Source organism: Solanum pennellii, chromosome 6, assembly GCF_001406875.1.
Source record: "Solanum pennellii chromosome 6, SPENNV200".
Lineage (NCBI taxonomy): Eukaryota > Viridiplantae > Streptophyta > Magnoliopsida > Solanales > Solanaceae > Solanum > Solanum pennellii.
Window position 1 is genome coordinate 49,797,500 of NC_028642.1, and position 15,401 is coordinate 49,812,900.

Consider the following 15,401-nt stretch of genomic DNA (forward strand, 5'->3'; position numbering starts at 1 on the left):
AGCTCCTCCATCTATAAAACTTAAAAAACGTGTTGTAACACACATCAATTATAATAAAACTAAATGAATATAATATTAATGTATTGATTTCTGGTTGATGAGGAGAGCATTGATTATCTGAACTTTCACCGAGTTCTAACATGTACAATACATATATCATCAGTTTCTAGAGGTGTACAATTAAAAGAGATGATTGTAATTTTAACTTTGCCAAGTTTTATGATTTTTAAATTCAGTATTAACAAGAGCAGCAATGTTGAAAATGTCATCAGTATGAGAGAGAGGTTTTAAACCCAAGAAATCTTTGGTTAATATATGATCCTCCTCATTCATACTTCCATTGAAGTAGAGTTGTTGATCTTCGTCCTCGTTCTCTTTCTTTGAATTCAAATTGTTGAATCCACCGAATAATATCGCATCTTCAAACATTGTTGACCCATCAAAGCCATTAGAAAAAGATGTCATGATGCCACTTATATTTGCAGGCCCAGTAATAGTGGTCAGGTCTTCACGTGAGGACAATTTCTGCTGAGCTTGTTTGGTAGCAGAATCAGTACTAGTAACAGACACGTGAGTATTGTGGGGTATTTTTGCTGTGCCTGTGTAAGCAGCAGTAGCAGTGACAGCACTTGCTTTGTTACTAATTGTAGCACCAAACTGGGCTGCTTTCTGCAGCAATGCAGTTGCAGAAATGTGTACTGGAGAGACCACACCTGATTCTCCCGTTGAATCGTAACCTAATGTAGGTCCTGCTCATGTCCAATACAAATTAAATTAAACAAATGAGAAAAAGTTCAAATTATCTATCAACTTTATATTCAAAATGGATGAGTTAATTAAACCCTTCATTACCTCTGAGATTAGGGTTTGGGTTCTGATGATGAAGATTTAAATCTTTGTGGCTGCTTTGACTGTATTGTTGATCTAACCTAGTAGAAGCTGGAAAAATTGACGATGAGCTAAAATTACTGAGCGGTACTGAAGGACTAGGATTAATAGCTCCTAGCTGAAATGGTTGTGAATTCGTGGTAATTAGCCATGGAGGAATCTCAATATGTCTGAAATCACTACTTTGCTGCTCTTTTTTCATGGGAAACGTAGCAGCTTGAATCTGTTCATGGCTATTAAAGTAGTGAGGCTGTTGAAACTGGAGATTCATTTGAGGTGAGAAAATTGTTGGATTTCGTTCATTTATTACTGATCTTGCGCTCTCCATAGCTAAAGTCTCGCAGAATGCTCTGTGTGTGATGAAACTATCTCGTCTGAAGAAAGGAAAAAATAATCAATATCATTATCGGACTAAAAAAGAAAGCATGTCATATAAATTGGAACGAAGAAATACTCACTAGTGTGTATAGATATAGATATATAATATGTTGAAGAGATAAATGGTCATTATAATAGTTGGTCTCCCCTTATTATTAATGGGAATGGGTGGAAATATGATACTGATATCCTATTAATTATTGTTTAATGATTGATTGCACACCAAAGTAATCTCATTATTATCACTTTACACGCCTTTACACACCAGAAAAGACAGAACTCAAAATTCAAAAAAGTAGAACAAAAAGACCACTTTTTATTATGATTAGAGTCTAGAAATGTTTGTTTGTCTGATAAACTTGTTTTCGTGTTCATACTCTTATAGACAAAATAATGTTTTAGTAATTCTATCCTAAATATTGTATAAACTTATAATTTTAAATTCGCAATGGTTACATACCTTGAAAAAATAGTACCACATTCACATTTGTATTCTCTAGTACCACAAGTCTTGAAGTGAGCTTTGCAATCAGATTGAACAGCATAACGCTTTGAGCATTTCTCACATTTCCACTTCTTCTCACCATGTTTTCTGCTAAAATGCTTCTTAATTCCAGTAAGATCTCCTAATGCCCTCGACGGATCATGGTGCACACAGCTCGACTCTGGACAAATATACACTTTCTTCCTCACTACTTCCTTATTTTCTCTCTTCTTTAACTTCCATGGCAAATTGTGTCCTCTTCTATGGAGTTGTAGATTTTGATCTCTTTGAAACCCTTTGTTACAAATTTCACAAAAGAATCTGTTGGTTGCCACTAGTGTCTTGGGTGATAAAGCTATCACTTCTGCTTCTGGATCTATAAAAATCGTTAAACGAGTTAACTTCTATATACTCATCAATTGAAATTAAATATGTCTAGACTAAATGATAAATTAAAAAGAGTTTAACTTCTATATATTTAGGTTGAAACATATGTATTAAACAAGTTTAGCTTTTTGTATACTTATAATCTAAAACAACATGTGAATGTGTATATATATATATCCATAATAAGTGAAATTATAATAATTGAAAAATGTTAGAAATACAAATATATATAATTTTTTATCCTATCGTTAAATCCTTTTAGACCCTGAGAAAGAATAAAAAAATTAAGTCATATACACAAATCAAGATTTAGAGTTTTTATGCATCATGTGATTATTATCACCTTACCTAATATATAACAGATAATTTGTCTTATTTTCTATATTACAAAAGCTCACGTTTTAAGGAGATTTATCTGTAAACATATTTTGAATGACCTGATAATTATTGTATTACCTGGATTGCCTGGTTGGTTTCTCTTTTTCTTGATTTGCTGAGTAACTAATTGATGTTGAGGTGGATAGCAAAAGGCTCCATTAGTATCATTATTCATGTTGGAAGAAGAAGATAAACTTGCAGCAGCTTCTTCACAAGTTACAATGGACATGTTATGCTTGTTGACTCTTTTCTGCTTTAAAAAAATAGAAAAATTAGAGAGATAATATAGATCTAATTAAGACAAAACAAATTAAAAACCTAGATATATAAAGCAAAAGTATAGTATAGTATAGGTGAACTAATAGAGCCAACATACATATAGAGGCAAAATTAAGTTGTTTGAACCTTAAAATTAGCTTCAATAATATTTGTTCTTGACTTTGGCATCAACAAAACAAACAAGGTGTTAGTAGTTTTTTTTTCTTGCAACAAAAAATGAGAAGGAAAAGATTGAGTTTATGAGATGAGAGATGTGGATGAGAAGAGACTGTAATCCTCTCTCTCTCTCTCTCTCTTTCTCCCACACTCTCTATAAGGCTAACTTTCTGTCTTTTCTTTTGTTCTCTTCTCTACCCATAAATATCTCAATCTTTATTTATTCTACCATGCATAGGTAGTATAATAATGTACTCCATCCCTCTCAATTTAAATGATATAGTTTAAATAAGACATAATGCGTAAACACGACCCTTAACTTGGCTTTAACGGATAATCATGACCTTTAACTTTGAGTGTGTACAACTAGACACTTAAACTTGTATAAAATTGAACAATTAGACACACATGTTCTACATGACATAATACATGTAGGACGCCACGTAGGAAACAAAATTGTCATGTAGGATGAATGTGTATATTTATTCAATTTTATACAAGTTTAAGTACCTACTTGTGCACACCCAAAATTAATAGTTATAATTGTCAACTGACGCGAAGTTAAAGGTCATGTTTATGTATTATGTCTTTAAATAAAATTATAGATGATTATGTGAATAATAGTAATAGGGTAAAAAAGTACTCTAGGGTGTGGCTTAGTGCATGGTCAACGAACTGGTTGAGAATCATTCACATCAGTCCTAGCCTTGATGGAAAAAAAATTACCTGGTACCTGTTTCTGATAAGCTGATTTGGACACCACACTAAAAAAAAGTATTCCCTCCGTCCATTTTTAGTTATCACGTTGCGCTTTTCGAAAGTCAATTTGACTAGTTTTCAAAATTAAATTAGATTACATTAATTCAATGTTTAAAACCAAAAATTTAGATATTCAAAAACTATACGAGAATCAATATAAATTACATTCTTTTTCATATCAATATAATGAAAAATTACATCCTAAAATGTTTGTAAGAGTTTTTATAGTTTGAATCTAAAAAAGGAAATCATGACAACTAAAAGTGAACGAATGAAGTATTTTAAACTTAATTTGTTACTAAATATAGAGTATGACATTCTTGAGACTGATTTTAAAAAATGAGTAATAACTTCGGACAGAAGAAATACATATATTGAGGGTCTATTAAAAATATTTTTTTTACCTATTGAGAAAAAGATAAAGTATGCGTATACTACACTAACTTTTTCAGACCTCAATTATGAATCACAAATGGGTATGTTGTTATTATGGTTGTAATAATATATATGTATATTGCCTTTCAACGATATAGTAATGTTTATACTTTTGTTTAAACTAAGACTTTTGCCTAATTGCACCAACTTTTCCATTCTATCATTAAATAGCTAAAAGAATTCAACATATAGTATCTAAAAGAGTGTCTGATTTGTATTTGACGAGTATTGTATCGAAAGAGACCTAGAAATTGATTGAACGAGACGGAGACGTTGAATGGACTATACTCCCTCTCGCGTCTCAATTTATATATGAACGCGTACGATATGAAATTTTGAAATAATTTATCCTTACGTATATATAAAAGTGTATTAATAAGAATTGTGGTGATATAATTGAGATTTATTTACTCTTAACAAGAAGTCTCGAGATTAAGTCTCTAAAAATAAAAATTTCATGTTGAAAGTGTCGCACCCCTAAAAGGATCCTGTAAGGTGTAAATTCAGATTTGCAGGTCACAATACAAATATCATATATAAGAAAAACTAAAAATATTTTAATTATTTCAAACATAAAAATAAAAATAAACCATTCTTTAATTGAACAAACTAAAAAAAAAATGAATGAGATTAGTATATATAGTAGCATCATTATTGGTAAGAGTAGACCCCTTTGTTAATTAATGTAAGCTTTATCTATTAACAATGACATGCATGATTGACTCATTGATTACTTATTCCTAACAAACATGCATGATATATCTTGCCCCTAAAAAGTTTACAATTTCTAATTTCTTTCTTTTATGTATAGGTAGCTTTTCATTACATTTCATTGTCATTCAACCTTAACTACTTTTCTAACAATGCAGAAACTACTTTTCCTCTCCTACAATTGAGCTTCTTTTTTCTTCTTATATTGTTTAGTAGATTTTTGATGTTTGATTGATTTGAATTTTGGTAGAAAAATCTTATTTGAGAGTCAAATATTTTCTATCAAAGACGATTTTTTTAAGTTAAGAATGAAAGTATGCTTATCTCAACTCTAGTGGCCCAACAACTAGGTAAAGATGAAAGAAAGTCACATAGGTGAGAGGCATAATTATGATTATAATTTTTATTTACATCATAGATTTAATGTTTTATATTCGCTTTCTTGGTCTACCTAATTCTTATTTGCGACAAAATAATTCTATATTGAGATATATGAAGTGTTTGTTACCAAATTAAAAGTGACTCTGTTCTCAAACTCAAACTTGATTGACCTCTTTTAATTAAAGAGTAAGATTATAATAGCGCCGTACATATATATATTCACTTTAGTTTAGAACTTTTTTGACCTATTTATCAAATTGATTTCAATCTTACTTTCTTCAACAAAAGAATAATGAGCAAGGACAAGATTAGATTTGCCAACTATATCCTATTGGCTATTATTAAACTTGATTAATACTCCATTTCATAAATAGTATATATTATAAAATAATCCCTCAGTTTGATTAAAGATCTTGCTTTAGCTCACTTTTTCAACTCCCTCAATAAAATTATTATTGATAGACAACTTGGTAAATTTATTAGTGATCTTTTTTTGACTTCTTTGCATTAGATAGGTTTATTCTAATAATAATGATATATATATTAAAAAAAAACTAAATTATTTTCGTTCAATAGATAATTAATTGCAATTGCAAACTTTTGATTTTTTTCTTATTACTTCTTCAAGACGCCAAAAAAGAAAAAAGAAAAATATGTAGCAGCTTTTATTATGGAAAGACAAGTCTGCATTGACCAATTGATGATCAACTAAAATACCATACTATGATTTTATATGAATTTATATTTTATGAGGGAAAAATATAAAGAAAAATAAGTAGGAAAAATATATAATGGTTTTCGGTTTGTCATTATCTTAGATTATTCCTCAATGATTTAATTTCTGAAATGGGATTTTGGTCAACACACTACCTATATAATAATATAAAGAAAAACACATGAAATATATGTGTTCGGTATGGAGTTCCCCTTTATTCCATATTTTGTTTGTTAAAAATATTTTTAACAAAAAATTAGAAAAATAATCTTTTAGTGAAAGCAGAGAAAACAAAATTTGTAAGTAACATATCAAGTTGATTATCTCTCCATGACCCATTATCACTTGTCTGACCTTCATTATTATAGTGTTTATCTATATCGTATACAAATTATTTTAGATAATACTTTTTATTTATTTATCAAGCATCAAAAAATAAATAAATCGCTTATAAGCATTTTCCTTTATAACCAAACTTTTGATCCTATGAGGAAAACCTACTCTAGTGTGAGCTTCGATAATTTAACTAGAGTTTCTTGAAGATCTTTAGTTATTGGAGATAAAATAAAGTCGATTTGGTTTTATCAGATCTTGAGTATATTCTAGTTTTCATAGTATTATTAATTTTTATTTTTGGTTAAAAATATTCCTAGTAGTTATATCATATACGTACGTAGGATAATTCTGTTGTGAGTTCACGAGGAGGCAAAAGAAAAGGCATTGGGGTCCATTATATTCCAAAATAATTCAGGACCTATATAAGTTGGTATTACTATATAGTATATAATATGATCCTATATGCATGACAGCAAATTAAGAGATCAAATAAATCAAGGTGCAGCAGGCTAGCTACGATTTCTGTCACTAACTTTATTCTTTAAACGAATAGAATGCAAATTGTATTTGCTATAAATTCAATTAAGAAGACATTGAAGAGATTGATTCTGAGTCATCCATATAATTAACCACCTTTCAAACTATCTGAGTCACACCAAATATATATCTATACACAATAAATTACTTTCTTTATTTCTATTCATCGTGTGATTAATTTTTTTTATATTGGTACATCTTTGGTAAAATTTAGCTAGCGTTTGGCCATAAATTTTTAAATATTCTTGGCAAATATTATTTGAGTGAAAATTTGGGTGAAATTTCACCATGTGTTTGGCCATAGGATTTGGGAAATATATTTCACCTTTTTAGAAAAATATAATTTATACCCATAAGTTTTAAAAACTATTAAAACTAACTATAAGTTTGTATTACAAGTCAATTCGATGTTCGTTACAACAATAACAAATAGTTTCCATCACACTAGAGCAATGTGGTAATTTGGAGCGAGTGCAACAAGTATCATTCCATACATCGTGAAGTAGAGGAAGCACATGATTTTATTACCTTGAGTTAATTTTTCATCATTTCATCAACAATCATATCATTATTTAATATTCACTAAATATTTCATCACTATTTTGGTGTTCACGTAAAAAAATTATGTAATACAACACAAACAACTACTAAAAGAGTGTTTTTGTAAAAGATAAAAGTTTGGGATAAAATTTTAATATTCAAAAGATCCCAAATAATGAGATTTGGCCCAAATACTAGAAAAAACTAGTATTTGAAAATTTGGGATATTTGCCAAAAATGTTTGCCAAATAATGACAAATTATATGGACAAACATAATTTGCCAAATTTTTCCCCAAATATTATTTGGGAAATCTATGGCCACTATCAAGGAGAAAGCTTATAAAGTGCTATATACTCTTTTGTTTAATTTATTTCTTTACATGAATAACACTTTTTTTTTATTTGAGATTATTAGATATCCGTATTAAAGTTTGACTAATTCAATTACGCGGCGAGCTTAACAGAATCTGTATCAAAAAAAATTTCGTATCCTGAGCTCAAAACCAAAACTTTTTATCAAAGAAAAAATAACCTCATTTGTTCCATGTACAACACTTTAATACATCTCTGTACGTGCCAACTTCATAATTTTATTAAGAAAAATGAATGGAAAATATTTTGCTTACAGAGTGATGGTGAAACTTTGATCCTGGAAATTTTTGAAGGGTGTATGAAAGAAGTATTTTGTCTAAAAAGAGAAGATCTTTTTTATTTTCATAGATATTTAATAAGTAAATAAAAAATATTCTTTTGTGGAGGGCATAAAATTCTGATACTTATCATCGAACCTGTTTAAAACAGTACATATTCTTACTAAAAAAAGAGCCTTTAGCTAAATCAAAACCAATAATTGAAGTTAATGCGTTTCCATCAATTTCAAATCAAAAAAATAAAAATAAAAAATCACAAGTGCCCCGAGAAATTGTACTCTAGTCAAGGAGAGAAACAAAGCTTAACTAGGTTCAAATTTTTGCTGCAGGACCAAGAGCATACTTAAATATTAGGCTTCAAACACATAATTTTTATATATTTAATAGATTTCTTAATATAAATCTTTATTTGCATAAATAGATATTTAAATTCTCGAAATTCCACATCCAAAACCCTAAATAAACGAAAGAACAAAACTAAAAGCCTATGGGAAATGCCTAGAGTATATATTTGTTCTTGTGTGTAGATTCAGAAAGTACACACAGCATATTGAAGAGGAAAATTCTACTCACAAGTCGCAACTTCCAGGAAGCTGCGAAGGAGTGACGGGGTCTGGCTGATGGGGACGCATGAGCAGAGTCGTCACAATAAACATAGCTCTCTATGGCCCATATGTCTCGAATTCAACTTATATTCAGAAATAATTTAACTATAAACTTCTCATTTTACTCGTAATGACATAATTTTTATGGCCATAGAAGGGTAGGTAGTACTTCTCTTCCAAGTCACCAACTCAAGCTGACCAAACAAGTGTCAACATGCAACTGGGTTTTAGATTATAAATTGAACGTGATAAACCAATATGCCAGACCTCGATTATTAGTTTCAAATTCACACACAAATCACAATGGGGACCTCATGCTCACGGGTAGGCGGAAGGCATATGCCCATATTACAATCACACTCAAATTCAGGATCAAAACAAGATATCCCTATCAGCTAACCAATATGCCAGCCCTATTTTTTAGTCATTTTTTTACCTCTCGGTAAGAGCATCCGTCTTTTTTGCTTCTTGATAATTTGAACTCACGAACTTTTAGTTGGAAGTAAAGGTATCAACTCCCTCAATGACCCATGTTTTTGGCGTGCTGTTTGAGTTTGACTTTACTGGCCGCAAATTTCCCATTTCTATTTAGGACTCCTCCCTTTCCACATTGGTTAGAAAATTTCATTCTTACAATATTTTTATTTTTATCATTAATAAAGAGAAGTAAAAACACAGAAGTCGATAACATATTTCACATAATCCGAATTTACTAGGCAGCTAATATATACATATAGCAGATACAAAATTGGATCATCTATTAACCTTCACAATAGACAATGATAGCTGTAACAAACTACATAGGGCGGTAGAGAGGAGGGCGATAGAAAAGGCGGGGAAGAAAGCCAAACATATCATGATAACAAAACACTGACAACAGGCAACAAAAATAACCCTGAGAGATCACAAAATCACTGCCAACAAAAGGAATAGACAAAAAGGAAAGATGAACATACCAAAATGAGGCGAAGGCAAATTTATCAACCAAGGGTTTCAAGATTGGTCCTTCCCCATAGCTTTTAGCCTAGTGGGCAACCACCACAAATTACTATTGCCTGCGCACTGGAGGACGTTCACCACTCCATTGACCTTCCCCAGCTTGTGCCTATGCCACTCTTCTCTTTGCAAAGAGCATGTGCAACATACACTTGCTTACCATCGATGAGCATACCATTTAACTTATCTATGGCACTTTGAGCGGATTCATCATTGTCAAATTGTACAAAAACATAACCCTTCAACTGGCCATTAGAATCAGAAACTATCTTGCAAAAAAGAATGTAGCCAAAGCTTGAAAAGATGTCATGTAAAGCTTCGATTTCAATTGACTTGTCCAAATTCCTGATAAATAGATTAGCTCTTCTATTCTTAGGAGAATTAGGATCCCTTTGAGCGTGCTTCACCCTAATGGACATTCCATTAACAGGAGTGAAATCTAACATCTCCATTGCCCTTGCAGCATCCTGAGGGTTGCTGTAGTTGATGAAGCCATAGCCAAGGGATCTCCGAGTGCTAAAGTACCTACAAATCCTAACCGATATAACCTGACCCGCTTGGTTAAACAGCTGGTACAGTTGTGTATGTGTCACGTTGATGTCCAAGTCTCCTATGTACAGAGACGTAGGCTTGAACTGGTTTGCAACACCACCTGGGACAGCTGTGGTGGCAGTGCCACCAGTAGCTGCGGCTGCTGCCACACCAATTCCTCTCATCACCGGACTCCGTGTTGGGAATAAATCCGTAACAAAAATAATATTTGCGGTAATAAAGGCAACAAATGCGGAACACAACAATACGGTGAATCAACGAGAATAAAAGAGAAATAATGACACCAAGATTTTACGTGGAAACCCTCCTAAATAAGGGAAAAACCACGACCCGAGAGGAGCAACGAATATCACTATAGTAAGGATTTTACACTTGTATGTCTGAGTAAAACTCCAAAGACCACTACACATTCAAAAGAAATAACACTCTTTTGATTTTTCCACCTCACTACAATATCACTCACACTCTCTATTTTTCCTCACAGATTATTTTCCTCTGTGATGCCTCACTCTTCTTTCTTTCCTTTGTAATTCTTTTTTGGTGTATTTTGAAATGAGCAATAGCTCTCTATTTATAGGAAAATCTACTCCTAATGATGTCACCAATGACATCACAAGAAACACAAGATTTCAACATTTTCACCTATGTAGAAATCTTGCTAAGATTTTAGTTGAAAAAAGAAATGGTGAGCTTTGAATTTTGTTGCAACATTTGTTGACTTTAACAATAATCAACAAACAAAATTCAACCATTTTTGCTATGTTTATCTACAATGGGTATGGACTCCACAAAACTACCCCTCCAGACCCATTCACCCTGAAGGAGGTAGCTCTAGGTTTCTAGCTTGAGTACATGCCGACAAGTTCTTTGCATAGCTCAAACTTGTCCCTTGATACCACCTTGGTCAGCATATCTGAAGGGTTTTCACTAGTAGGGATCTTCATGACCTGCATAGATCCGTCCTCTATCTTTTCACGAATCCAGTGATATCTCACGTCAATATGCTTCGTCCTTGCATGGTACATGGTGTTCTTGCTCAGGTCTATTGCACTCTGACTGTCACAATAGACGACATACTCAATCTGATGCAATCCAAGTTCTTGAAGAAATCGTTTCAGCCATACCATCTCTTTGCCAGCTTCAGTAGCTGCAATATATTCTGCCTCAGTTGTAGAGAGTGCGACACACTTCTGCAACTTTGATTGCCATGATATAGCTCCCCCTGAAAATGTAAACAAATATCCAGTAGTGGATTTTCTATTATCGAGGTCACCTGCCATATCAGCATCAGTATAGCCCTTCAAGATTGGATCAGATCCTTTAAAACACAAGCAATCTCTTGTGGTACCTCTTAGATACCTGAGTATCCACTTAACTGCCTCCCAGTGTTCTTTTCCAGGATTTTCAAGGAATCTGCTAACAACACCAACTGCATGAGCAATATCAGGTCTTGTACACACCATCGCATACATCAAACTCCCCACTGCTGAAGAATAAGGAACTTTAGCCATTCCCTCTTTCTCCTCTTTTGTTGTAGGACACATCTGTTTGCTCAACTTCAGATGACTCGCAAGAGGCGTGCTAACAGGTTTAGCACTCTTCATGTTGAAGCGTTCTAGTACACGTTCAATGTACTTCTCTTGAGATAGCCACAACTTTCTTTTTGTTCGTTCTCGAACAATCTTCATCCCTAGAATTTGTTGTGCTGGGCCCAAGTCTTTCATGTCAAATGACTTGGACAAATCTTTCTTCAACTTTGCAATCAGCTCTTTGTCTTGTCCTACAATTAACATGTCATCCACATATAACAACAAAATAATAAAATTGTTGTCAGAAAATCTTTTGAAGTATACACATGGATCAGAATAGGTCTTTGTGTACGTTTGACTTTTCATGAAAGAGTCAAACTTTTTGTACCATTGCCTTGGGGCCTGTTTCAACCCATAAAGACTCTTATTCAATTTGCACACCATGTGTTTCTTTCCAGATACTTCAAATCCCTCTGGTTGCTCCATATAAATCTCTTCTTCCAAATCTCCGTGAAGAAATGCAGTTTTCACGTCCAATTGCTCCACTTCAAGATCTAGACTAGCTGCTATGCTCAAAATAGTTCGAATAGAAGTCATTTTGACAACAGGTGAAAAAATTTCATCAAAATCAATACCTTTCTTTTGTTCGAAGCCTTTTACAACCAATCGAGCTTTGTACCTCACCAACTTGCCATTTCCATCTTTCTTGAGTTTAAAGACCCACTTGCACTTAAGTGGTCTTTTTCCTTTTGGAAGTTCAACTAGCTGGTATGTGCCATTTTTCTGTAGAGATCCCATCTCTTCGTGCATGGCTTTCATCCATTGGCTCTTTTCTGGATGAGACAACACCTCCTTAAGACTTTCTGGCTCACCTTCATCATTGATAAGGACATACTCTGAGGAAGGGTATTTGGTTGATTCTACCCTTTGTCTTTCTGATCTCCTCAGAGGTTGAGATTGTTCTTCTTCTGGGTACTCCATTTGCTCGGTATTATCACCAAGTTGCTCCCCCTGCTCAACAATCTCATCAGGTTGCTCTTCATGCTCAGCAACTTCATCAATCATACTTTCTGCACTTATGGGATGGTTAGAAGAAGAAGGAATGGTAACAAGATTAGGAACTATACCATTCTTTTTCTTGGCCTTCTCGGATAGATCATCAGCAGTTCCAACTTCACTTTCTCGAAAGATTACATCTCTACTTCTGATGACCTTCTTCTTTACAAGATCCCATAGTCTGTACCCGAACTCTTCATCTCCATATCCGATGAATATGCAAGGAACTGATTTATCATCTAGCTTGGTTCTTTGCTCCTTCGGTACATGTGCAAAAGCTTTGCAACCGAACACCTTTAGGTGCGAGTAAGACAACTCTTTGTTGGTCCAAACTCTCTCCGGAATGTCAAACTCCAACGGAACTGATGGACTACGATTGATAAGATAACACGCTGTCCGAACTGCTTCACCCCAGAATGTCTTGGGTAATTTAGCCATTCTGAGCATGCTTCTCACCTTCTCAACAATGGTGCGATTCATTCTCTCAGCTACACCATTGTGTTGTGGGGTTCCAGGAACTGTCTTTTCATGTCTGATTCCATGGTTTGAACAGTACTCTTCAAATTCTCTTGAAGTGTACTCACCTCCATTGTCGGTTCGGAGACGTTTTAGCTTTCGACCTGTCTCTCTTTCTATCAGAGCATGAAACTTTTGAAATACTTGAAACACCTGATCTTTGGTTCTCAAGATATAAACCCACAATTTTCGAGAAGCGTCATCAATAAAGGTAACAAAGTATTTATTACCTCCTATCGATTCTATCTCCATTGGACCACAAACATCAGAATATACCAAATCAAGTATATTCGACTTTCTTTCAGATGATGTCTTAAATGAGACTCTATGTTGTTTACCAAATAAGCAGTAGTTACACGATTTTATCGTTGTACCTTTGGCAAAAGAGATGAGTGACTTTTTGGAAAGAATTTGCAATCCTTTCTCGCTCATATGACCCATTCTTTTATGCCATAAATCTGCAGAATTTTCTTCGTGAGCCGCATTTAATTCACCTTGGCATATTTCTGCATTTGTCCTTTATAATGTGCCACGAGCAACTCCTTTTGCAATCACCAATGCCCCTTTGTTGAGTTTCCATTTTTTATTTGCAAAGTAGTTCTCATATCCATCTTGGTCCAAAGCAATTCCCGAGATCAAGTTCATCCGCAAATCAGGTACGTGGCGCACATCTTTCAACACTAATGTGCATCCAACATTTGTTTTTAAGCAAATGTCTCCGATCCCCGCAATCTTTGAGTAACTTGTGTTACCCATTTTCACATTGCCATAATCACCGGCTACATATCTGCAAAAAAGATCTCTTACCGGTGTGGCATGATAAGATGCTGCTGTGTCGACCACCCATTCCGACTCTATACCTGCCAAGTGCATGCATTCTTCTTCCTCATTTATGAGGAGAACAACATCGTCATTATTTTGCACCATGGCAGCTGTGTTGTCATCATTCTTCTGGCCGCTGCTTTCCCCTTTGCCCCTTTTTAGATTTGGACAATCTCTTTTGAAGTGTCCTGGTTGATCGCAATTGTAGCAATTTCTGGCCTTCGATTTTGATCGGACCTTGGACTTTCCACGAGCTCCGGATCTACCATAGTTACTTGAGCTCCTTTGGTAACTTCTGCCTCTACTTTCCGTGATGAGAGCCTGTCCGTGATTTTCAGGCCTTTTTCTCATCTTCTCATTAAGCAAAAGGGCTGATGTGACATCCTTCAACTCAATAGAGTCCTTACCATGTAAAATGGTTGTTGCTAAAGTATCGTAGGAAGATGGCAACGAGTTTAGGAGCACTATGGCTTTATCTTCATCCTCGATCTTTACTCCGAGGTTTGCTAGCTGCGTGATTAGTCCATTAAGTACATTTAAATGAGACAAAAAATTTGTACCTTCACCCATATGTAGCGCATATAACTGCTTCTTTAGGTACAATTTATTTGTCAGCGTTTTGGACATGTATAGATTTTCTAACTTTGTCCAAATGCCACATGCACTCTCTTCATCGATGATGTTATTAACTACATCATCTGTTAAGTGCAATCTGATTGCACTAGCAGCCTTTTCATCCATTTCTTCCCAATCCTCAAGTTTCATGGATTCGGGCTTTTTGGATTTGCCGCCTAGTGCCTTGTGCAAACCCTGTTGGATGAGCAAGTCTTTCATCCTTCTCTGCCACGTTGAGAAACCGCTATCACCGTTGAATTTTGCTACCTCGTACTTTACTCCAGACATTTTTTTTATTGAGTATAGTACAATAAGCTGCAAAAAATATTTCTGTAAATGAGCAGAACCTGTGCTCTGATACCAATTGTTGGGAATAAATCCGTAACAGAAATAATATTTGCGGTAATAAAGGCAACAAATGCGGAACACAACAATACGGTTAATCAACGAGAATAAAAGAGAAATAATGACACCAAGATTTTACGTGGAAACCCTCCTAAATAAGGGAAAAACCACGACCCGAGAGGAGCAACGAATATCACTATAGTAAGGATTTTACACTTGTATGTCTGAGTAAAACTCCAAAGACCACTACACATTCAAAAGAAATAACACTCTTTTGATTTTTCCACCTCACTACAATACCGCTCACACTCTCTATTTTTCCTCACAGATTATTTTCTTCTGTGATGCCT

The 15,401-nt window shown here is 34.0% G+C and overlaps 2 protein-coding genes across 5 annotated transcripts; both read right to left on the reverse strand.

Annotated features, from left to right (window-relative positions):
• Positions 1-48: 48 nt before the first annotated feature.
• Positions 49-3,148, reverse strand: LOC107023296 (protein indeterminate-domain 11). Of its 4 annotated transcripts, none has more exons than XM_015223939.2 (5): positions 2,921-3,148; positions 2,594-2,768; positions 1,727-2,126; positions 853-1,262; positions 49-749 (listed from the first exon to the last, which is right to left on the reverse strand). In XM_015223939.2, the coding sequence occupies exons 1-5, from the start codon at positions 2,960-2,962 to the stop codon at positions 202-204; spliced, it is 1,575 nt and encodes a 524-aa protein (XP_015079425.1). In that variant the 5' UTR covers positions 2,963-3,148; the 3' UTR covers positions 49-201. The 4 variants fall into 4 exon arrangements, with proteins under 4 accessions (XP_015079425.1, XP_015079426.1, XP_015079428.1 ...); XM_015223940.2 differs by having other exon boundaries at positions 2,594-2,765; positions 2,921-3,147; XM_015223942.2 differs by having other exon boundaries at positions 2,594-2,765; positions 2,892-3,147.
• Positions 3,149-7,770: 4,622 nt separating this feature from the next.
• Positions 7,771-10,551, reverse strand: LOC107021792 (polyadenylate-binding protein 8-like). Its single transcript, XM_015222498.2, has 2 exons — positions 9,577-10,551; positions 7,771-9,221 (listed from the first exon to the last, which is right to left on the reverse strand). The coding sequence occupies exon 1, from the start codon at positions 10,330-10,332 to the stop codon at positions 9,694-9,696; it is 639 nt and encodes a 212-aa protein (XP_015077984.1). The 5' UTR covers positions 10,333-10,551; the 3' UTR covers positions 7,771-9,221; positions 9,577-9,693.
• Positions 10,552-15,401: the final 4,850 nt, after the last annotated feature.

Excerpts from the sequence above, each read along its gene's own strand:
- LOC107023296 (XM_015223939.2), bottom strand. The coding sequence starts at position 2,962 with ATGCCAAAGTCAAGAACAAATATTATTGAAGCTAATTTTAAG. Across the intron at positions 2,769-2,920 it reads TTATTGAAGCTAATTTTAAG|CAGAAAAGAGTCAACAAGCA; the intron begins GTTCAAACAACT and ends ATTTTTTTAAAG. Across the intron at positions 2,127-2,593 it reads AAACCAACCAGGCAATCCAG|ATCCAGAAGCAGAAGTGATA; the intron begins GTAATACAATAA and ends CGATTTTTATAG.
- LOC107021792 (XM_015222498.2), bottom strand. The coding sequence starts at position 10,332 with ATGAGAGGAATTGGTGTGGCAGCAGCCGCAGCTACTGGTGGCACTGCC.